At 54.3% G+C, this 24,606-nt stretch overlaps 1 protein-coding gene across 1 annotated transcript; it reads right to left on the reverse strand.

Annotated features, from left to right (window-relative positions):
- Positions 1-433: 433 nt before the first annotated feature.
- On the reverse strand, positions 434-23,103 carry ZNF280D (zinc finger protein 280D). Its single transcript, XM_048519701.1, is given in 25 exon segments — positions 434-2,976; positions 3,832-3,887; positions 4,822-4,873; positions 6,458-6,489; positions 6,577-6,688; positions 7,909-7,995; positions 8,095-8,247; positions 8,516-8,579; positions 8,582-8,916; positions 10,374-10,491; positions 10,659-10,815; positions 11,192-11,374; positions 11,484-11,584; positions 12,388-12,442; positions 12,444-12,543; positions 13,480-13,916; positions 14,719-14,895; positions 14,897-14,946; positions 16,163-16,303; positions 17,467-17,560; positions 18,920-19,191; positions 19,291-19,356; positions 20,527-20,678; positions 22,252-22,358; positions 23,020-23,103. Coding segments are annotated over 23 exon segments (4,611 nt in total). The 5' UTR covers positions 20,672-20,678; positions 22,252-22,358; positions 23,020-23,103; the 3' UTR covers positions 434-1,352.
- Between the last annotated feature and the right edge of the window lie 1,503 nt (positions 23,104-24,606).

A 24,606-nucleotide genomic window follows, 5' to 3' on the forward strand; every position in this document is an offset into this window, starting at 1 on the left:
CCCTTCCCAAAGCCTTTGCGTGGCGCAATCAGCCTCATTTGGGAAAGGGCCATCCATTTGGCACGGTGGTCAAAAACAGCATGATCCACACACACCCCTCATGGCACTAGCCGTAGAGCAACCCCGAGCTCTTGCCCTCTACCCTTCAGATAGCAGGTGGCCGGGGTCACACACGTTTCTCCATGCATGCAGTAATCTGGCAACATGGGGAGGCTTTTGTAAAGACAGCCTACCCATGTGCTCCTTTGCTGAAGCTGAGGCCAGAGGACGTCACTTCAAAGCAGGGAGGCCGTGGTCAGGAAGACCCCCACCCCCCTCTGATGGACGCTCTCCCATCTGAGCCTGTCAAAATGGAATGCCTGTGCAGTTGGGACAATTCTCCTTCAACACAGACTAGCGGAATATTTTAAAAGGAAACACACGGACAGCAAAATAGGTCACATTTTCTTGCAAATATTTACTCCAAAATATGTACATCTCAGGGTCTTAACGGATGTTCGATACATTTAATGTTCATTAAAAACCAAAAAATAAAAACAAAACTGAACAAGTCAAAAGAACTTCCTGAAAGATTCAGAGTGTTTTCATTACGGATGATAATACTTCAACACAAACTACTGTTAAATCATTTGATGCATTCCTTCACCTATCTACGTATCAAAATGATTTTCATGCCAAAATCCCCCCCCCCCCCCACAATTCATATTTCAACCTCTGCTTTGAATGTCCTGGTTTAGGTCTGTGTAACAGCTGTATGTATTTCCCGTTCAGTTCTCTAGTTATTCCTTTCAAGGACAGCTTGGGCTTTGGGGGGGTTTGCTGCCAATAAAAATATTTTAAAACAGTCACAACCTCAAAGACGCAGGCCAAGGAGAACCAACGTTTATACAAAGAGTGTGTCAGTTTTCCCGCACAGCTTGCACCCTGGGAAACCCACCAGGCGTGTCTCACAATAATTCCACTTTCACTGAAAGTTTAAGCCAACATCTTTAGCAGATCACGCTGATCTAGAGGGGCAGAGAGCCGCGGCCCCCAACCCCTCGCCCAGCTTCCACGGGGCAGGGGTGCCACAACCCGTTCCGATTCGCCTTTCTCCAAACTGGCAGCGGGCCAAACATTCTGCACAACCACTCCGGGACGACTAACAAACAGCACGGGTCTACGGGGGAAACTTACTTGCAGTGGGATACATAAATCTCAAACGTTACCCTTCTTGGCCTCACAGGTGAGCGTGTTGCAGGCAAAACAGCCTCTTCTGGCTGACATGTTTCATTTGTGTCCCACAACGTTCCTTCCAGCTGTCCCAGGCGGCATCTGCAAAGGGGCACCAAGGCGGTGCTGCTGGCTCAGCCTCAGCTGTCGTCCTGGCTCTCCTCTGGCTGGCTGGCTGCTGCTACCGCTGCTTCCGGAGGGTCAGGGCTGCCCTCTCGAGAGGCCCCCGCCTCCGCAGGCTCGGAACCCGGCCCAGACGTCTTGGCCGATGATGCCACAGAGCCACCTTTCTGGAGGATCTCTGTGGCCTCGTGCTCCAGCACCTCCGACGGAGTCAGCGGCTCCAGGTGAACGCTGCCTTGTTCGCTGACATCGGAGCTCACCGACTCGGGCTCATCTCTGCGCCTCAGGAACTGCTCAAAGCTGACCTCGGCGTCGGAGGCCGGCCTGGAGGAGTCAGCGTCCACCTCCTCGAGTTCAGGCTCCTCCACATCGGACTCCGGCTGCTGGTCCCCTGAGCCTGGGCGGGGGTCCTCTCCTGGGGGCTTTTTGGAGGCGCTGTTGCCTGCACGATCCTCGGTGGCTGAATCATCACTTCCTGACCCTTTGCTATGTGGGGGCTCCGCAGAAGGGGGCTGGACCTCTGGGCTGGGGGTGTCTCCTGCAGGGGGTGCTGGTGAGCTGTCTTCACACGGAGCCGCCGGAGCCGCCACCTGGTTTCCAGGGCTTCCCTTGGCTGCTGCTTCTGCTGAGCCTTCCAGTGGCGACTCCTGGGCCCTCCCATCTGAGGAGCCTCCCAAGGGGGCAGACACCCGGTCCTGACACTCAGCAGCTACAGGCGTTTCCTTAACCCCCCTTTCCGGATCGTCCCCCTTGGCTTCTTCTGCTATCTTGTTGGCGTCCTCTGAACAAGCGGACAGCCCAGGACTAGAGGAGGGCTCCAGAGCAGCAGCAGCAGCAGCAACAGGGGCCGCCGTTTCTTCACACGCAGCAGCGGTACAGCCGTCGTCCACCTGGCTTCCAAAGTGCTGGGGCTCCTCTGCGGAAGCGCCAAGGTCTCCGGGGCAGGCTGACGGTGACAGGCCAGGGGAGTCTTCTACCACGGGCGCATTTCTGTCGCATTCGGCTCCGGAGCTTTCAGCAACTGGGTTTTCAGGGCTGCCTGCGTTGCTTTCTGCTGCGGAAACTTCGCGGTCCTCGGTGTGGACTGTTGGTCCAGGACTGGAGGCGTGTTCCGGAACGGAAGGAGGTGGATTTTCTCCACCCGTGGCAGCTTCAGCACCTTCTGCCAGGTGATCCGGCAGGCTTCCTGTGTTGAGAGTCTCTCCTGGGTCTTCTGAGCAGTCCAGCAATCCTGGAGCAGGAGAGTGTTCACAAACAGGAGGCGGCGAACTTTCTCCACCCTCGGCAGCTACAGCAGCACCTTCACCTGGCTGAGTCCCACTCTGGTCCGCCTCTCCACTTCCCATGGGGCCTTCTGAGGAGGTCTGATCTTCTAAACATGAGGAGGGTCCGTGGCCTGAAGGAGCTGCGGCCTCCTCCTCGCTCCCAGCCGCCGCAGAATCTGCCCCCAGGCAGCCTCCAAGACGGCTTTCGCTTCCTTCTGGTGGAGGGTTCTGTGACGTCGCCGGGAGTGCCGGATTGGAGGAGTCCTCTTGACTTGGCTGAGATGCCTCTTCTTCCCTTTGACCCACTAAAATAGTTTCATCCCCCTGACCAAGCTGGTCCTTACTGGTTCCTTCTGCAGAGCTTATTGCTTCTGAGCTGAAAAAGGCAAAACAGTTGACCGCGTCACAAAATATCCTGGGGTCTGCTCCAACGCTGTGCGCAAAAATTATCTACTGTATCTTTGTGACTTCCTGAGAACCTCAGACTTCCCCAGTTGTGAACCACCAGGACTCACTCCCAGACCACTAACTCCTTGGAGCAGAAGAGGAAGACCCCGAGTAAGGGTGTGGGCGATGCTTTAAGATACGACTGCTGTTTTAATTATATGCATGTTTTCAGATGATGTTTTATCTGTACACCGCCCTGAGCCCTTCGGGGATAGGGCGGTATACCAAATTTTAATAATAATAATAATAATAATAATAATAATAATAATAATAATAATAATAATAATAATAATAATAATAATAATAATAATAATAATAATAATAATAATATCATTGACATTTAGTTAGAGCCTGGTTGCCGAATAGTGATGCCTGACGTTAGCCAGATCTGTGGCTGGCGCTCTTCAGAGGATCCTGAAGATGCCAGCCCCCAGATGAAGGCTTAAATCAGAGAGAATGCTGCTAGAACACAGCCATACAGCCCGGAAACCACACAGCACCCAAGTGATTCCGGCCGTGAAAGCCTTCGACAATACAATAATAATAATAACAATAATAACAACAATAACAATAACAACAACAACAATAATAATAATAATCCCTTATTTTCATAAGAGGCAGGGGCCAAGCTGTGCTTTGACTGAGGAGGAGGAGTGAACCGCGTGGAGCTAGGAGAGAGCACCACGTGGCCCTGCTGAGTCAGGGCCCCTCGGCTCCAGCATCCTTTTCTCCGCCACCCACGGTCAGCCAGACACATTCAGAAAGCCCACGGGCACAGACTTACCTGGCAGGAGCTGACATCCCTCCTTGCTCTTCAGGGGGGTCGGGGGTGGAAAGGTCCTGAAACGGAGTGGAAACAAGAGACTTTCACACACCGTGGCTTCAGGCAGAGGCAAAGCCAGGCGCTGCAGCTGCTCTCCCTCCTCACCTCTCCAGGCCCCCACAAATGGCTCCAGTGAAAACTCAGGCAAAGGAGGAGGAGGAGGAGGAGGAAGACGTCCCCCAGATCACGGAAGCTCTAACGGAGGCTGCCTTCTTGTTCTGGGGTAAAAGCCCACTCGGCAACCAGAAGGCAGGGCTTGAAATCATACAGGCTGAGAGGCTGCAGCAGGGAGGGGGGCCAGAGCAGAGCAGCACACCGTGCGGAAGCACAGAAAGAACTCCAGAGCAGCTTACGAAGAACACCACAGGCAATGCGGTCATTCAAAAACAGCTCCCCCCCCCTCCCCAGGGGGCTCACAGCAGCTTCACTTCCTCCCTCCAGAGATTCCTCCAGGCGTAAGGGCACACTGCCAGTCTCCTCCAAGGTAGGGGGATTGGGGCCACCACTCAAGCAGGGCGGGGCTCATCTACAAACACAGCTGGGAAACGCCACCGTCTCTCCCGGGCAGCAGCACAATTGGAACCGGCGTGCAAGAAGCCTGCAGTGGGAACCGCGGCACGTTCACAAGACCTTCAGGCACTTGACAGGCCGAGAAGTCAGGAAGCCTGCGCGGGGGGTGATGGCGCGGTCCAGACATAAAACGAGCACGGGTCTGTCTGCACGCGTCTAAGCGCTGGCGTGGGTGGCCCCAGGGTAGCCTGGTCCTCTCAGATCTCAGGAGTGAAGCAGGGTCAGCCCTGGCTGGGGCTCGGACGGGAGACCTGCAAGGAACGCCAGGGGAACCACACAAAGGCACGACACGAAGCAAAACGCCTTCGGGGGCCTCCTGCCTTGAAAGCCCCACAGGACAAAGATCGACACTTCTAGATACATGCAGAAGAAAACCTTCACCTGGGATGTGCCTTCGCCTCCGTGATTCAAGGGGGAAGCGTCCTGCGTTCGGCTGGAGAGAGGAATGAAAGGCAAGGTGTTCAGACTGGCCACCAGAATCAACTGACATCCCGACAAATAATAATAATCTGCACAACCCCAGCCGGGCGGCGCCCCTGCTCCTCTCTTTCCACAAGGGGCGGGGCCGCGGCTCACAGGAGCTGCAAACAGGAGGGAGGAGAAGGGGCGAGGCTGCTGGCACTGCCGGGAGAAAAGGGGAGAGGGGGAAAGAGCCACCAGCGACACTGGTTCTCACGGGACCCTCGCTGGCACAGATCTGAAAATCTGCTGGCAACTCGTTAAGTTGTGAAAAGCAGGCATTCCGGTTTCTTTTTAGAAGAAGAAGAGTTTGGATTTATATCCCCCCTTTCTCTCCTGCAGGAGACTCAAAGGGGCTGACAATCTCCTTGCCCTTCCCCCGTCCTCACAACAAACACCCCCTCACAACAAACTTTTATAACCAGAATAAAGGTAACCGGGAAAAAAAAAGTTCCAGCAGTCATAGCAGTCGCCGTCCCTTCCTCATCGCCAAAGAGCCTTCTGTCTCTGGGGGGGGGAGCTTCGGCACATATTCCCCCAAATAACCCCCATTTATTTGAGCTTTGCGATCTACCACCCGGGACAAAAGACGTTTGGCACAGCGCTGGAGAGGCACAGGCAGAATTTATGTCTTATTTATGTCCATCTCGTTTTTTTTCTCTCTCCCCAGTGTGGCTGTTGCTCTTCTCCATTCCATTTCTTCGACAGAACAAACCCCTGTGCCCGGGGGGGGGGGGGGCTGTTAAAGAAACCCAAAGCCCCCTTGGGTACAGCCAGACCCAATTCTATTTGAAACTAGTCCACAGCAGTGGCTAGAGCCGTGGGTTAACAGGCAGGTGCATTCCTTCTAATCCTGGATCTTAACCGGTTTGATTTGCTCGCTCTGGTTCACACCTGAGCTGTGGAGGCTTATCTGGGGAATTCAGATTAGCCTGTGCACTCCCACACACGCCAGCTGGGTGACCTTGGGCTAGTCACAGCTTCTCGGAGCTCTCTCGGCCCCACCCACCTCACAGGGTGTTTGTTGTGAGGGGGGAAGGGCAAGGAGATTGTCAGCCCCTTTGAGCCTCCTGCAGGAGAGAAAGGGGAATATAAATCCAAACTCTTCTTCTTCTTCTATTCTAATCTGGAGGAACCGGGTTTGATTCCCAGCTCTGCCACCTGAGCTGTGGAGGTTTATCTGGGGAATTCAGATTAGCCTGTGCACTCCCACACACGCCAGCTGGGTGACCTTGAACTGGGTCCACAGCTTCGGCAGAACTCTCTCCAGCCCCACCCACCTCACAGGTGGGTGTTTGAGCTTGGGTGAGGGGGAAGGGCTAGTGGAGATTGTCAGACTGCCCTTTGAGCCTCCCTGCAGGAGAGAAAGGGGGGATATAAATCCAAACTCTTCTTCTTCTTCTTCTATACATGTGTTTCAAACATTTGTATTTGGGACCAACAGCACCCTGAGGTTGTTTTTTTAAGGCCTGGAACAGACATCAGCCAAAGCGGAGATTCCACACACCCACTTAACTGATTCAACGGCTAATTTTTAAAAATAAAACGCAAGCTCCACTTTGGGAAGGTCTTGGCAGGCAGCCTGCCTCTTCAAGGAAACTGCAACGCGAAAAAAGACAAAGAAGTGTCCTTTTTAAGCAAACAACCCAGCAGGGCAGCTCTCGGGCAAAACCACACCAGACGGGTGGAGGGGAACACGCATCGCTTCTCCTCGCTGATGACCTGGCACCCTGTTGTGGGACCGGGCTCTCGCTCTTCAAGCTGTGCGGCCATCTTCGTCTGAAGCTTCCTTGAATCGGGCCCATTATGAAGTCAGTTGTGTCTTATCAAACCGCCGTGGTATGCCCACTAAAAAATGGGGAGGGGGAAAAAGCATCCATGAGAGACCACCCAGGGAGAAAAGGTTACCAAAGCTTCTGTCCTACTTGAGCACTCTGGAGCCTGAGCTATTGGAAGCTGGCTGGTTTAGTAGAAGAAACACGCCTCTCAAGGTGTACCGCACTTCCCGCCCTTCCGGCAGGTATTCTCATTAAAAAGGTCCTCGAGCAAAACACAACCATCAGGCTACACTCCTGGACTCTGAAGGAGCTAAGGCAAAGGCCGCTTCCCCTGTAAGAGCTATGCAGATACCGGGCCCCTTCACCGGAGGCATATATTACGGCTCTGCTGGCACAGTCTGAACATAAGAACAAGCCAGCTGGATCAGACCAGAGTCCATCTAGTCCAGCTCTCTGCTACTCGCAGTGGCCCACCCAGGTGCCTTTGGGAGCTCACAGGCAGGATGTGATAAGCAAGGGCCTTCTGCTGCATGCTGGCTCCTCGCATCACCCTTGGAGGTCTGTTGGAGGCATTTTGCAATCTCAGTGATCTAAGGCAGGATCCAAGCATTAGGGGAGCCACAGAATCGACTTCTCCTCCATAAATCTGTCCAAGCCCCTTTTAAAGCTATCCAGGTGGGAATGGGTCACGCCACCTCCTGTGTAAGCAGCATAACTTCCAAACGCATCCAATCACACGCTGCATTGGAAGAAGTGTTTTCCTTTGATTAGTCCTAATTCTTCCCCAGCATTTCCCAATGGGATGCCCCTGGATTTCTAGTGTATTGTAGAAAGAGAGAAACATTTCTCTCTGTCCACCATCCTACCCCAGGTAATCATCTAGTTTGATAGATTCTTAACTTATCCCCCCTCAGCCGTCTCCTCCTCTCCAAATCTAAAGAGTCCCAAATTCTGCAGCGACCTCCTCCGCTGCAGGGGCTGGGTGCTCCAGTCCCTCAATCATCCTCGTTGCCCTTCTCTGCACTTTTTCTGTCTCTTCGAAGGGCAGCCCCTTCACTGCAAGGAATTCCAGAGCTGCCACAATGGCCAGAAAGCAAAACTCGACCAAAGGGCAGGGAGATGATTCTCAAGAGAGGCTTCGGGTCTTGTTTCAAGTGTGCAAGTTCTGCTTCGACAGCTAATTATACCCGCCCACGCTCTAAACCCGACACAACAGCAACAAGATGTGCACCAAAAGGAGGCGAGGGAGAGTTACCTCAGTTCTTCGGAATGGTCTTTATAAATCCAATACCGTTTACTTTGACGGGCGCTGTGAAAACTGGGGGGGAAAAAAGAACACCAAGCATTTCTGAGCCGATTCCTGCAGGAACGAAAGGCAGTCCCATAGTCCGCTGCTCCCTCGGGCCTCCCTTCTCACCTCATCATGTGATTCACGTAGGCCTTGCTGCGACCAGCTCGTAAGCTATAAGCAGCATGACTGCAGTGGACGTAAAGCTGAGTTTTGAAGCGGCTGGCGAACGGGCGGATGTCGGAGGAACACTCGATGCATTTCTGGATCTCTGAACATCTGTCGGAAGAGCAACGTCAGGAGAGGGCCGACCCGGAGAACCAGACCATTCGCCTCAAGCCCAGGAAGGAACGCTCGGAAAATCTGCTTCCTGACACTTGCAGTGGGTGGGACCCCAAACGCCAATCCCATTCTGGAGGACCTCCTGGCTGGGTTACTACTGCTCCACAGAGCCGGACCTGGCGGCCTCCAGAGCCCCCCCTTCCCCCGGATGGCCTGTGGGCTGCTCTCCCCACGATCCAGAGAGAGTCCTCAGAAGGTTCCCACCTGGAGGCTACTTAATGCCGTGTTTGCAATCTTAGGCTTACAGTGCCTTTTGTTGGCGCTGCTGTTAAGCTGCTGCTGTTGCCGCATCCCGGCGATTCCTGCCTTTTCTGGACGCTCAATGGCTTCAACTTGGAAGCTCTGGCTTTGCTGACATTCAGTTTAGTGTAGGTCTTGGTGTTTGCCATTTTGACGTTGGGGAGGAGCTGCAAAGGAGTGGGCGCTACCAGGTGCTCTGCACCAGTGATGGTGCAGTCAGCTCCTGGGCGGGAGAAGGGGACTCCCAGGACGCCTGATCGTGACCCCCCAGGATCGCTAAGCACGGATTCTGTGGAGCTCCTCTCCAGGGAAAGGGGAGGCAGGAATCGCCTTCCTCTTGCCAAGATCGGACTCGGGCGCCTTCCAAGGCTAAGCAGAGGAGGTCAGCCGCCAAGAGAAAGCAGCACTGGCTGCACTCTTCGCCACAGAGGTGGGCCGCCTAGCAGGGAGACTCCGCCCACTCCACCAGCCCTGCCCTGGCCCCTGCAAAGCAGCACCACAAACGCCTTGTGCATCTTCCTCGGGAAAGCACACCTCTGCCTCATATGACAGATCAGGAATGGCTCAAGCAACCAAAGTCCCTTGGCGCTTGATGGACGCACAAACTCTCGCCTCATTTGCGCCTAAGCCGGCCCAGATGACCCGAACTGACTGCAAAAATACCAGGAACAACACAGAGCATCCAAAGTGTGCCCGATGGGACTGGACTCTCAGCTGAAGTCCCATTTCCCTCGCAGGTCTAGCCCTGAGCCTGCTTCTGCACTGGGCTGGGTGTTCACAGGTCTCCTGGAAGTGAGGCTGCCCACCACTTTCTCCTCCCCGCCAAGGCAAATGGATCCACAGAACCATGTTGTGGATTCTTGCTTCTGAAGAAACGTGAGCTGCATTGCGACAGCCTGCCCGGGTCCGGCAATTGCAAGGGAAACTCTCACTCTCTACTTTTGCCATTCCTATTTTTTGTTTACATCTATGCTACACCCTCCTAGGGAGGAGTCCTGCTGTTCCCTCTCCTTTTGGGGGGGAGGCTTTTAATCACGAATTGCCATGTAACAGCCTGTTATTATTGTATTGGACCGGCTGTTTTTGAGACTAGTTTTGCAAGGAATTTTAGTAAATGTAATAACTGTTTATTTATAAACTGAGTATGTATTGATGTTGTCGTGCACCGCCCAGAGCCCCTTGGGGATGGGGCAGTCCACAAATCTAATCAATCAATCAATCAATCAATTAATTAATACACACACACACACACTCTCTCTCCTCAAAACTCATTTGAGGCTTTGCTATGTCACATGTGAGAATCAGGGGAACTGCCTCTGGCTCTGTGGCGCAGGATTCCTCAAGGAGGGAGGGGGGGCGCTTGGTTGTAGCCACGGAGCAGAGGTGGATCCGGAGAAAGCAGGTTCTGCACCAGTTCCCTAGAGTGGGTTACCTAATGATTTGTGCTGTCTCCAGAGGTGATCCAATTGGGTCCGCTTTCCGCCCACGCCTTCGGGCCTCTCGAGGCATCCTGCCTTTGAACATGACAAGGTTCCATATAGCACCGCGTCACTAATAATGTCACTCCCTAGAACTGGGGTTTTAACTCACTCTTCAGTGTACTGCAACTATGGATTCCTCAGCCTTTCGTGACCTTTTATCCTCACCAGCCTCTATCAAAGGACCTGCATGGGTTTCCACCATTACTGCTAGTGTTCCAGGATTTTAGTGAGTTGGGGGCATTTTTTCTATAATGTGATGATGATTTAGAAATGACCTGGGCAAAACAAATTGCAGGACCGTGGTGGGGTGGCTGCCCATGGGGGCATCCCAACTCCAGGTTTTGCCTCCAGGGCTCAGGTTTCACCTCGTGACGCCTCTCTGCATCACTCTTTGCTGAGGGGCTGGCTGGTGAGGAACCTGTTGCTAAAATTCTTTGATCCCACTCACTGGCCACGGGGACATCTGGAGAAAGAGGCACAGGGCCTCAAGAGGGGTCAGCAGGAGCCAAACCCCTAGGCGCCAAGCAGCAGCCACACTGGACATTCCTGGAGTGGCGCGGGTCAGCCCCAGCTTAGACCTTGGTCAGAGCACATGCAACCCCCCCCACCCCCCCAGCTTCTACTTGGCACGTTGGTCCACTTTTCTCAACAGAGAGGAGAGGGGGTTTGAGATTACTTTGGTTCCTGGAGGCAGTCCTTCCAGCTGCGGAGGCTTCCGAAATGTCCGGTGATGCTGAGATTTATGGTCCACCTTCTCTTTGCCCGTCAGGAACTGCAGCCGGCACTTCTGTTATAGCCAGCTTTGGACTCTCTTTTTTTTCCTTTGGGAGAAAAGCTAGCCATTCCTTAACTTGAACTGGCTAGCCCCAATGAACGACGCGGCCCTCGTGACCGCATCTACAGGAACGCCTCTCTCCCCCCCAGGCTGTGAGCAAGAGCATCGGACTTCGGGCGGACCACCCCCGCGTGGCTGCTCCTAAGCCAGGGATCTCGGGGCACGGTCCTTGATCCTCTCCTGCCACTTCACAGGCTAGCTGGAAGCTAAGAGCCACTGCACGGCACTGCTGGCAGCCGCTACCCGTTGGAGCGCTGAAGATTCAGCTGGATGGCAGAACTGCTGGCGGTGGGAGGAACCCCAGAGTGGCACCTCAGCCTCTACTCACACAAAAAGGTGCAGCCCCTTCCCTTGGAGCCGTTACCTGGTGCCTCATGTAGTGGTGCATGTACGGGGCCCCCATTTTAATAACTTTAAGGCAAAAAGGGCAGAGCAGGTTTTTTGTGTTTTCGTGAACGGCTCGGAAGTGTTTCTCCACGTCTGAAAACGCCGACGATCGGTAATTACACACCTGGACATGCCCAGAACCTTGCACACATACACACCCAGGTCTCAGCCTACCTGAGCGGCTGAAAGAGCGGCAAGTTTTCAGGGGACACAAAACCGGCTTGCGGAAGTACCTGGCAGACGTAGGGCATCTCCCCCGGCTTGTGATTGTCCTTCATGTGTTGCAGGAGGATCTGCTCCGTTTCAAAGGACAACTCACATATCCTGCAGACGGCCAAGTGAAAGCAAAGCCTCCAACGCTTCGAGGAGGTAGGAAGCAACGGAGGAACCGGCAGGTCTCGCCATCTCCACGACTGCGGCCACAGACCCCCCGCTTAGAGAGCACCAGTAGAAGACGCTTGACAGGTCCCAGGTTCTCCCCGCACTTCCCATCCCAAGCCTGAAGCCTAAAGTGCTTTCCCACTGCAGGGCTGGAGAGCCGCTGCTGTGGTCAACTGAGAGGAACAAGAGCCCTCTTTCTGCACCTAGCAGCAGCAGCAGAAGAAAAGTTTGGATTTATATCCCCCCTTTCTCTCCTGCAGGAGACTCAAAGGGGCTGACAATCTCCTTGCCTTTCCCCGCTCACAAATACAAACACCCTGGCCAGGTGGGTGGGAGCTTGAGAGAGGTCCGAGAAGCTGCTTGACTAAGCCCAAGGTCACCCAGTAGCTGGCGTGGTTATTGGGTAGTGCATAGAAGCTAATCTAGTTCCCTGTGATAAGCCTCCCACAGCTCAGGTGGCAGGAGCCGGGAATCAAACCCCGTTCTCCAGAGATCAGGAGTGCTCCCTGCACTTAACCTCCCACGCTTTACTGCTGCTCCTCCCTCTCACGAAGAGAGAGGGAAGGAGGAAAACTCACCCTCCCACCATAGGCAGCCAAACCTCGCGCGGCTTTCTAGCATGTGACATGCTGCCTCACTCTGGCTTACGCTTCCCCTTAGTCCTGTGGCGCTAAAGACTTGAAGGGCTGGGGGCCCCACCCCCACCCTGAGAAAGAAGCCACGCCCCCAAGCAGAAAGAGGCCCCCCCAGGCTCACTGGATGACTCGTAAGGGGTGTGGGTGCTCTCGATGTGGCACTGCAGCTGGAAGGGGGGTGGGGAACTGCCGGTAGCAGTGCTGGCAGGTGCAGGTGTGGCTCTCCCAGCTCTCCCCAAGCTCCAGCTCCAGGTGAAAGTTGCTTCTCCATGTGGTTCATGAGACCCGCAGGAGGACGGAAAGGCATCAGGGAGACCCCCCGCTTTCCCCAAGTGATTTCCTCGCGGGCAGAGGCACGCTTCCCGGCTGGGTTTTGCCAGCCAAGAGGGGAGTAATAAAGAGCAACATTTAAAGTGCCCACATGGCTGGCTGATTGACATGACCCATGCGTGGGCAGACCACCTGCAAAGAGGGGCTTAAAAACCTGGAGAGAAAGGGCGCGACGGCTCCTCCTCCAGAGGTGCGGGATCCAGCAGAGTTCCTCACCCAGGTTCCCCGAAAGAGTAGGGTGACTAATTCATTTGTGTGTGCCGCAAGAGGGGTGGCTAATGGGTGATTTTGCCACGGGCGGTTTTGCCTTTAGTGACGCCTCACTCTCAGCAGTAGCGGCAAGAACGCTCTTAGCAGGAGGTAACCGTGCAGGCGCGGCAAAGCCTGCACCGGTGTGCATTTGTTTCCTCAGCCTATGATCAGGGCTATAGCAGCGCCCTTTGCCACAGCCTCCACCCAGGAATGCCCGCCACGCCCCCATCGTATGCCCCGCCCAGTGCCCCATTTCGGCACTACGGCCACAGGTTTGAATCCCACCTACCATGAGGAACCTGCAGTACTAAAATTTTTGGATCCCCCCCACTGCCTCCCTCCCTCCCTGGCAAGGACGTTTCCTGCTCTTTCCAAAGCTGCCGGCATCAGAGCCCCACAGAACGGCCCATGGTTGCTTGAACTGGGAGGCAACGGGGTCCCAAAGAGGCAGCTCCCCACAAGGCAGCCGCCACCCAGTAGCGCCAGCTGCTGGAGAACAGCTTTTGCTCCCAGCTCTCGCTCCGGCCCATAGGGAAAAGAGCTGGGGCGCGGCAGGGAAGGCTGCCCGGGAGGGGAGCCGTCCCTACCGCAGGTTTCGTTTCTGAGGGACCTTCTTATGCAGCTGGCTTACTTTGACCAGGTGGTGCGGCGATCTTCTGCTCCTGCTTTCCCCGGCTGCTGGACGCTGCTCCCTCGCAGTGGGCCGTAGAGTCGAGAAGCCGCTGACCAGCATGATCCAGGGCTTCCCTTTTTCGGAGTGACGGCCGCTTTGGACAAAGCTACCTGGAGAGTTTCGCGCCGGCGCCCGGCGGGAAGGTGTGCACCAGATTCCGGACAGCAGTACCGAAAGAACCACCAACAGAAACACTTTAAAAGCACGGCGAACTGATAGCTGGCTGCCTCTGCGGCTCCTTTAACGCTAATGCCAAATGTCGAACTGATCGCTTCTGCCATCTCTTCGGTACCGTGCAGGAACAGATACTCTAAATGCCCGGCATAGCACCACAGGCTTCCCATTTGCACAATGGCTTCCCCCAGCACACCTCGCCCAGAATCTGTGGCTGTTCGCTATTTGATCTCCAGGGCCTTCACTCTACACACAAACATGGCTACGGCAACAATAGATCGAAACCAGGAGTCCCAAAGGCCCCAGCAAATCCAAAAAAAAAACATTTTATATTCTATGTCAGTGGTGGCGGTAACCTTTGGCACTCCAGATGTTATGGACTACAATTCCCATCAGCCCCTGCCAATTGGCCATGTATTACATCTCTATGTATTAACTAGCACCGGCCAAGACGCGTATTGTTTTGGATCTCAGTAGGATACATGCACGCGGTGATATGCTGACAACGAAATTGAAGTGGCAGGAAGGATCCCTTCATAAAACACCCACGACAGAGGAGGAAGAAAATGGCAGCCACCAAGGACGTTTAAGCACTCGCTCACTCTCTCTCACACGATTTCTTCTCAATGGAGTAGAAGAAGAAGAAGAGTTTGGATTTATATCCCCCCTTTCTCTCCTGTAGGAGACTCAAAGGGCTGCGACAAATCTGTTGCCGGCCCTTCCCTCACGCCAAAAAACACCCTGTGAGGTGGGTGGGGCTGAGAGAGTCCCAAAGAACTGCTGGGAGACGGGCGTCACCCAGCCCAAGCGCCAAAGTGTGTACGGAGTGCACAGGCAAATCTGAATTCCCAAGATAAGCCTCCACAGCTCAGGGCGGCAGAAGCTGGGAATCAAACCCGGTTCCCTTCCAGGTAAATCGCAGAGCTAATTCTGCTCTTAGACATCGCTCTTCACCGCTTGCTCTGCAAAATTCTACATCTCCCTTGTCCTCCCAGCTTTTCACTTCAGGTGAACCCTGCTCACGAAGTTCCAGCATCGCTTTGAATGTTTGGCACAGCCACGGTAGGCTCGAAAGCCACGAGGGCACCCAGGATTGGTGACGCCACCACCTTCGCATTTACAACTTGCTACAACAAACACTTTTACCTTCATATGGTTTTTTAAAGGGTCCAAAAGGTTGAAGTGAATATTGCACTTGGGGACAGGCTTGCGGGAAAGGGGCTCCGTTCTTAGCGCCGCCGGAGGCCACCCCTGTAAAGGCAAGGCACACCTAGAATGAGAGAGCAGGCCAGCCACCCAAAGCGGAAATCTTCTTCAGATGGCTCACGCCTCACTTCGTGAGCTTCTCAGCCATGCCAATTATGGAAGAGCACCACCCACACTTCGATGAACGGAAGCAGATTGACTAAAGAGATCGGGTACGACTGGTCTTTAACGGACCCATTTGCTTAAAAATCACACTAAATTATCACACGCTTCCCAGGGAGCCAAACCTACACCCACCACGCCACGGAATGGGTGACTTTAAGAGATCAGTGCACGATCACGACCCACCCGGGCTTAAAATTAGCCACCGCAAACCCACCCAGCCTGCAGGTCTTTGTGGATGAAGAGGCGGTATAAAAAGTGCCCGGCCTAATAAAATGGCAAATAATAATAATAATTCATTCCAACAGAAGAGCTCCTGTTCGGATCCGGCCAGTGGCTGCCATCTCTCACCGGGTATCTTGTCTCACACCTCCGTGACTCCAGTTGCACCTGCAGGGCCAGAAGGGGAAGGGAGGAGAGGCTGATGGATTCTCCCCGCAGCTGCAGGACCCAGAATGGAGCTCATCTTGTCCCAGACCCCTTCGCTTCCCAGGAGTGGTGGGCTGCTCTCTGGGCCATGAATCTCCTCTAACCTCCCTTTTAAAGCCATCACTTCTGCCTCGGCCACCAGCCGTTCCTGACTTTCAGCAGCTACGATGCCGCTGCTGACTGCTAGTTGAGTAAAGCCGGAGTGCCTTCTGTGCCTGTCCGGCAGTACTCTACTTGACTGCTGACTTCCTCAGAGGAGGCCTCAAGTTCCAGTATTTTGGGCAGGGACAAAAAGCTCTCTCTGTCTACTTTCTTACCACCACGTACAATTTTTCCATTGGAAAATTTCATATATTATACTAAAACGCCTTAAGTAAAAACCACAGCAAGTAAACAGCAGGAAAGGTGGAGAAAGGGCAGCGTCAACAGAATCCGCTGGCCACAGTCCCAGTTTCGCAAAACGCTGCATCCAGATCCCACCGGGCAAATCCTACGCTTCCTGCAGGGTCACCTCGTTGCTTATCTGACTTTTCAGAAAACCCTTCTCACATACATGCATTGCTTGGTCATTTTCCAACTTGAAGACTACATTTCCGTTCATCACGAAATGGATAAGCACTGGGCTAGGGGGGGGGGGGAGAAGATGCAACAGGGTCCCGACGCCCCTTACCTTTCTGAAGCGACAGCACCTCATTTGGAGATTTCACCAAAGGCGAGACCGGTGGGCTACTCCCGGATCCTGTTTCATCAGCCTTAGCCTTTTTGGGACTAACACTGTCCATTTCAGAAGGAGCTGGACGCTTGGACATGCCTGTGATAGTTTAAAATGAAAGACGCCTCAGTTTTTCCAAAGGTCTCAGCCTTCTCATTTCCCAACCAAACAAGCCTTCCCTTGAATATACAGACTTCGGAAGCTCTGATCTGTCAGGAGGCTTCCACGAGGCGCCTCAGAGCTACCAAACAACGTTCAAGACAAGCCAGAATCATAAGGAACCAACCTTCTTATGACCAGAATGCAGAACTCACCAGCCTTCCACTTCTCGGCCATCAGTTCTTCCCTGCAGCCAAGCGGCCCCTCAGAAGTGACCCACAAGTGCTCAACAAAGACCTCATAAACAAAAAGACCTCCTTCCTCAAGGTCTCCGTGAGCTGACTGATCCCCAACGACACGAGCACAGCTGGTAGGAATTAATTCAACCCCTTGCCCGCCTGAGCATCACGATACAGACCTCAGTCAGCACCAGTAAATAAATGGATAATTTACTATGTTGTAGGGAGTGACCTTATATTCTCCAGATGTTAAGTGGGGATTACATTCTCTCCCATCAGCCCCTGCCAGCACAGCAAATTGGCCATGCTGGCAGGGGCTGATGGGAATTGTAGTCCATAACATCTGGAGTGCCAAAGGTTCGCCACCACTATACTATGCTGTCAACGATGTAATCTGTGTTGGACCTCGTGGTGCATCCAGGTGTCAGTCGGAAGTGGGCTCTAGAAATAGTCTGTCAGAGCTGGCGGCCTCAGATCTCCAGATGGACTACAGTTCCCATTCATCCCCTGCCATGCTGGCAGGGGGTGATGGGAACTGTAGTCCATAACATCTGGAGGGCCGCAAGTTTGACACCTGTGCTCTAGAGGAGGTTGGGCAGGTCCAAGCTGCTGAGGGCTTTGGAAGACGAATTCAGCACCCCAAATGGCCCCTCGACCATCACAGGGCACCAGTGCAAATGAGGAGCTCTGGCTCAGCCGAACGGCCTCTGCTCTGCGCGCAGAAGGGCCCAGGCTCAATTCCCCGGCATTCCCAGTGGAACACACCTGGCAGCACGGCTGATATGCTGAGAAGAGTTTCACACCCTGGCAAACTCCCCAGCTGAGAAGAGGTTTTGGATTCCGGCCGCTGCTTCCTGATCTTGTTAACAAACAGAAAGTGTTCGTGACACAACTGAAAACACAAAGTTTACAAGCGGCACGTACCTATTGCCGTCACTGCTGGACCGCCTGGACATTGCGGTGATCCTGGACTCTGCCTTAAGCCAAAAACCATGCCGGAAGTGTTACTTGAGGGAACCTGCAGAAGGTGTTGCGAATTAGTTCATTTCCAGGGTGAATGCTGATATTGTGCTTTTGATTCTAAAGGCAGAAGTTCGCAATTTTCAATAAGCGCACTCTTGGCCTCTATTTTTATATATCCTATATATATATATATATCTCCTATATATATATATATCCTCTATATATCCTCTATATATCCTCTCTCTCTATATATATAGGATATATATATATATATATATATATATATATAGGATATATATATATATATATAGGATATATATATACTCTCTCTCTCTCTCTCTCTATATATATATATATATATATATGTGTGTGTGTGTGAGAGAGAGTATATAGTATCTCTCTCTCTCTCTCTCTCTCCTATATAGGGTTAGGGTTATATATATATATCCAAAATAATATATAATAATATATATATATATATCTCCAAAATAATCAGTGACACAAATTTTAGAATCACTATTTAAACAGGACTCCTTATTTCTGCTGCGAATTCCCCACAGAGAAGTCAGAGCTCTGCCACATGAAACAGTGAAAGGGCAGGAGCAGCATCGGATTTTGGAGCATTAATACACTCGCGCTTGACACCACACGCAACAGTGTCAGTCGGCTACACAATCAGTTGCTGCACCGTTGTCAATATTTTCAAAATCGAAAGAAAGCTACGGAACAATGGGTTTCCAAGCCTCTATGGATGAACAAGCGTTAGCCTATTGATTAACCGGAGGAAATTCAACCTCAGATGTGCTACACTGACAAACTAGCCCAGTGTTGGCGAACCTATGGCACGGGTGCCACAGGTGGCACTCAGAGTCCTCTCTGTGGGCACACACAAACAGAGTCGCCCCACCCCCCCCACACACACACATCTAGGCTGGCCTGGGCCACATTAAACCTAAGACCTAGTTTTGGGGAAGCAGTGTAGGTAACCCTGTTAAGCGCTGTTAAACCTCACTGATTTTCATGCAAAGAACTAAAGCGTGATCCTTTACCAGGGAGTAAGCTCAGTTGTTGGCAATGGGGCTTGCTTCTGAGTAAACCCTCCTAGGGTCGTGATTCACCCATTGGAAGAGTTGTATGGTTGCTTCAAAGCAAAGCCACTGACTACCACCAAGCTTACTCCCGAGCAACGCACGCCTCGGAGCCAACCATTTTTCCTAAACTAAAACCTCAGTATTCAGGTTAAATTGCTGTGTTGGCACTTTGCAATAAATAAGTGGGTTTTGGGTTGCAATTTGGGCATTCAGTCTCGAAAAGGTTCGCCATCACTGAACTAGCCAATGTTTTAGAAGCCAAGTCCTAGGGGGGGCGCGTCAAAACTTTTTGGTAACATCCAGCAAACAAAACAAACACCTACCCGATTCAATGCCACAGGCTGTGCAGTCACAGTAGCCACCGGCCTGGACGGAGACTGAGCTATGACCGGCATGTTCCGAGATAGCGAAGGCGTTGGGGTGGACCTGCCAACAGGCTGGGAGATGCCGGAACTTGACTTGGCCACGTCTTGTGGCGACGGGCTTCCAGCAGGGGGCTTCTGCAGGCCAGCTGGAGTCCCGGAAAGACTGCCCGCCCGCGGCTGAGGATGCACGGCCAGTGTGCTCGCTGCAGGCCGAGCAACGGGCTGAAATCCTGTGAAAGCAGCCACCATCATTGGTGAGAACTACGACACCCACACACAGAGCACGCCACTGCAAGAGTTCTCCATCTGCCCCGCAGAGAGAGCCATACCTCTTTTGGCCGTCCCATTCTGCACAGCCACTCGTGTCGAGCTGGAGTTGACTCTGTTCAGGATATCTGCGGAAAAGGGAGGATTCCGTCAAGTTCATAAGACATTTGTGCTACAAACTCAGGGAAAGTCACATGGCCGGCACACGAATGTTATCAGAATGTGCGGCTGGAGGAGTCCCCCGTGGACAGAGACCAGCCCGAGTATACAAATGGCTTGGACTGCGCTATTGGGACGATCGTTCTGCCAACCAACCTTTAAGCTCCAATTCTGAGCTTAATGCATTAAGCAGGTCAATAAGGACAGCCCCCTTGGCTAACAGCATAACATGGGCAGAAAACTGGGCATTCCAGTGACTGTATCTAACACCAGCCACGTTCCTGACACACACACACACAATTTCAAATAAAGGCTTTGGGTGGGATGGGAGCTCCAATGAAGTAGTCAAGACTGATCAAACCTTAAACTGGCCATTTTGGCAGCTAAATACCAGTGGTGGTTTCTTTGCGTTTTAGCAAACCCATAAACAAGTATCCACCGTCACTTAAGGAGCAGCAGTGGCGTAGGAGGTTAAGAGCTCGTGTATCTAATCTGGAGGAACCGGGTTTGATTCCCAGCTCTGCCGCCTGAGCTGTGGAGGCTTCTCTGGGGAATTCAGATTCGCCTGCGCACTCCCACACACGCCAGCTGGGTGACCTTGGGCTAGTCACAGCTTCTCGGAGCTCTCTCAGCCCCACCCACCTCACAGGGTGTTTGTTGTGAGGGGGGAAGGGCAAGGAGATTGTCAGCCCCTTTGAGTCTCCTGCAGGAGAGAAAGGGGGGATAGAAATCCAAACTCTTCTTCTTCTGCTTCTTAATACACCCGGCCACATCAGAACAGGCTTCAGCAGCTGGATGGTGCTCTGGAAGCAAGTTGGTAGAACTTCTTCAATGCACTGGGCTTGATTCCTCCTCAGGGACAGCAGAGAAGGGTCCTTCTGGAAACCCGGGTTTGAGTCTAAGCCTGTGGGCTCGTTCTTTTTCCTGCTGGGGGATTCCCATGATTTCAAGTAGGAAAAAAGCGTGCAGCCATCACATGCTGGAGTCGCTTAATCTTTAAAGACTATGCCTTTGCAGTCCAGAACAGGGCCCCCTTCTGAAACTAGACACACTAACGCACGCCCAGCATCAATTCTTCCCCCACTCAGGAATCACCTGGCACAGGTGCTCCTTCAAAATATCACAAGACACCATCTTACACGTATTGGTCGGTTTGGAGCTCAGAATCTCTCCCACGAAAATGGGCTCGTCGTCGTCATCGTCGTCATCTACGATAATCGGTTTCGATTTCTGCTGCCAGGGTTCCAGCTCCTCCTCCTCACACTCCATGAAAAGTTCCGCCATGGTGGCTCTAGAGGAGGCAGAAAGCAGGAGCAGCAGTGGAGTCATAAAGTGGAAAACGCAACCATAACTACGTGCAGTGAAAAACAGTTTTGATGCCTCTCTATGGAATTGTCATACTGCAGTGTTCTTGGTGCCTTCCTAAGTTGTCTCGCAGGTCAGTGAAGGCTTGCCATAGAACTAATGTGAACCACTTTCTGGGAAAGTGAACAGCACACTTAATTTATATTAAATTATATTAAGTGGTTTTGTTATATTATAGGTGAGTGTGAATTGTTTTATGTGCATCTACACCGCCCTGAGCCCTTCGGGGGTAGGGCGGTTTAGAAGTGGAAATAAACAAATCAATATGTAGGTGAATTCCAGGTATTATTCCACCATTTAAGTGACCATCTGCCTCTTTCAGTTATATTAAAATATAAAACTCCTCCCCATCCCCAGCCAACAGTTGAAGTGAGTTCGCCAAATCACTTACTTCCTAGAGTTAGATGGTCTGAGGCATTGGAGTACAAAATTACACAGCTTCTCAGCTCTCAAGAGCTGAAGCAACTGAGGTTGGATATGCTAAGTGCTCCATCCCCGATGAGATGGTTTTAAAACTTGATGACATCACCAAAAAAATTAAGGATTTAATCCAACAGTCCCAACGCAAGAATGTATCCTTGCCCAATAAATCTCCACGCAGGTTGGAATTCTGCTCTAGGAGTATGGCCATAAAACACTCACTGCGGGAAATTTACAAAAACTATAAAAGCCAAAAATGGGATAGCCTGCCCACATCTTACTTTACGTTAAACAAATAAATAAATAAATTGACCGTGAAATATTTTACAAGTTGTTCAGTGCAAACGCGGCCTCCGCGCATTTGTGGGAAGAGAGAGAGAGCGCATCGCCAGCCACGCTTCCAAAGATGATGCTGGCAGGCAGCGCGAAGCAAGAGGAACGGCTGCGGCTTCCCCAACAAAGACGTGGAATCAGCCATCTACAGAGGTCAATCTACCCTGGTCGTCCACCTGGCTACCTGAGAACGTTCCACTGGAGGGCCCAGGAGCCAAACTGCAGGCCTCCCGCGTGGCCCCACTTCCAGCAGGATGGACATGCCATCAGTGGATCGGATTCCGTGGTCAAACACACTAACTGTCCACAAGGACCTTGTGGTTGGAAGTCAGTCACCAGGTGCTCCTGGCCACGTGCCCCCACACTTCGAGCAGGTGGCCTCAAGCTTCCTTCCCTCACCCCACATATATTTTAGCCGGTGGCTACTGAGGGCCAGAGAGAGGCCGGCGTCGGCTGGGAACAGACTTCAGCCAATAAGGAGCGTTTCAGATGCCGTGCGCGTGAGTGGAAGCATGCACCTCTGCGAGAGGCAGCCCCCCTGTCCAGAGAGAAGGTGGTCCATGTCTTCAAAGGCCAGTCGCGCCAGGTGTACGCATCAAAGGCCTCCTTACCTGACTTCAAGGAAAGCCCCGCTGGCTGCAGTGTGTGTGGAAGGACACTGCTTTGTGGGAAGCCCAGTCAGCACACCCTGCAGGTGCGCCTTCACAAAAGGCGGGAGCCCCGTGACCCCACAAGGCCGCCATTACCTGGGTGGAGGGTGAGCCCCGGGGGGGCGGGCGGGAGCGGCCCCAAAGGCTGGCTGCGAGGTCAGGAAGCGGAGGCCGTCTCCTTTCTCCGTGGGGGTCCCATCAGCCTGTCAGGAAGGAAGAGAAGGGGAGGGCGCCATTAAGACGCCCCCTCCTCGGCCACGGGCTCCTGGTGCAGCAGGGCCCACGTTTTCTCCCCCAGCCCCACGGTAGGTGGGGAGGCCCTCTTCCTCCCCCCCCCCCCACAGTGCACAGGGGCCTCCTGGAGCAGAGCCCCGCCTGAGCACGCCTTGGCCCCCCCACCCCCTTGAGAGCAGGGAGGGGGGCACGTTCTCCTGCTTCTGGGGGGGGGGCTGCATGGCCCCCGCGGGGGAGGGAGACACGTGCGAGGCGCTGCCCGCCCTCCCGCCCGCAGCCGCACGTGGGGATGCGTCCCCCCACCCTCCAGGGCTCGCGCAGGGCCGGCCGGCCAGGAGGGATCCCCCGCGCCGCCGGTCCCGTCCAGGGAGGGAGGGAGGGCAGGCGGGGGCTGCTGCGGGCGGGGGGGGGGGCGGGCGGGCCACCTGGGTGCTGCTGCCGCCGCCGCCGCCCTCCTCCTCCTCCCCCCCCCCCCCCGGGGCCCCGCCCGGCCCGAGAGGGGAAGGAAGGCCCGGGCGGGCCTGGCCAGCGGGAGCTGCCGCCTCCCCCCGGCTTCCCCCACAGCCCTACCAGACAGCTGCTGACGCGCGCGCCCCGCCCCCCCCCCTCCCTCCGGCTGTTCTGGCTCACCGAGGGCGGCGGCGGCGGCGGCGGAGGAGGAGGAGGAGGAAGAGGCGGCGGCGGGGCGCAGGGGCTGCCGGGAGAAGCGCGCGGGTGGGCGGGCGGGCGGGCGGGCGGGGGGTGCTGGTCGGGGCTCCCAGGCGAGGGGTGGGCGGAGCCACAGGCGGGCCAGGCCACGCCCTCTCCTCCCTCCAGGGCGGGAGCCTGTCCGGAGGAGGAGGAGGAGGAGAGAGAGGAGCCCCCGCCCGCCCCAGGAGCCCTTCCGGTGGGCCGCGGGGAAGGGGCGGAGCTTCCCTGCCGCGCGCCCCTTTTCCGGTCTCCTCTGGTTCCGGTTCCGTCTGACGCCACCCGCGGCGGCTCCGCGTGGTCCGTGGGGCTGCAGGGCGGCCAAAGAGACAGGGTCGGACACCCCCCCCCGCCCGCCCCCCCCGCCCTGTTTCTGCCGGTGGAAGCCGCGCGGGTGGGGGGGGGGGGCTGTGGGGCGCCTTTCCCGGCCCCCGGGGGTCGTCTCCCGCTGCTGCTGCTGCCCAGTTCCCGCCTTTCTAGTGCGCCCCTTCGCAGGTGTGGGAACACGCCCGCACCTGATCCCGCCCCACGTGGCCTGGACATCCCCCGGGAGGTGGGGATCAAAGATGTCGCGGTCTTGCTTCTCTGCTGCCCCCCCTGCAGGTGTCCCCCCCCTCCACGGGAACCAGGTGCAGGAGATGCCCCGGCCGGGCCAGGTGGGGCCCCTCCTCCCTGCACAGTAGGGATATGGGGGGGTGGGGGGCTGCCACCCAGCCACTCCAGCTGTTCTGCTCTCCCGAAGGCACCACCTCAAGTCCGCCCGGACTGCTCTGCCAGGGGTGCTGCAGGAGGCTGAGGTCTACTCAGGTAACCTTTGGCCACCGGCTCGACTCTGGCTTCCTTACTTTATACCTTATCTTTCCCCCCTAGTGGGTACCTGAAGCAGCTGATAGTGCCCTCCTTTCATCCGGTTTATCCCTGCAACAACCCTGCGAGGTGGGTTAAGCTAAGAGTGTGTGATAGCAGCCCCAAGGTCAATCAGCAAGCTTCCACGGCTGAGCGGGGCTTCGAACCCAGGTCATCCGGATCCCTGCCCCCAAAAGTTGGCCATCCTCTGCTCCGGAGGCCCCGAAACTTTTTGAACATGCAGACGCATTCGGGATTCTGACGTGGCCTGTTGTGCACAGCAACTAACCGAATGCCAAAAAATGACTGCTGCAGGGGGCAGAGCCAGCCACAAAGTGATTACTCAATTTCAGGCCCGCTGTGCGAATCCTCGTTCTGCCGTGGCAGCAGCTGTCAAAGCAACACTCACAAAATCTGCCCAGCCGAGCAGATCCGCTACCTGGCCCCGGACACTTCCTGAAAACACTTGGTGGGCTCCAGAAAATTCTGGTTGTGGTGGGCTTGCTGTGGAAGGGTTCAGATCTTTGTTCTTGCTGCCTGTATCTGGTGGTATCTTCTTCAGAGGTGGATCACAAAGAGAAGTGTGTAATAGTGTGTTACAAAGAAGTGGACACAGTGTGTAACACGCTTCTCTCTGTGATACACCTCTGAAGTTGCCAGCCACAGATGCAGGCGAAATGAAAG

Source organism: Sphaerodactylus townsendi, linkage group LG17, assembly GCF_021028975.2.
Source record: "Sphaerodactylus townsendi isolate TG3544 linkage group LG17, MPM_Stown_v2.3, whole genome shotgun sequence".
Classification (NCBI taxonomy): domain Eukaryota; kingdom Metazoa; phylum Chordata; class Lepidosauria; order Squamata; family Sphaerodactylidae; genus Sphaerodactylus; species Sphaerodactylus townsendi.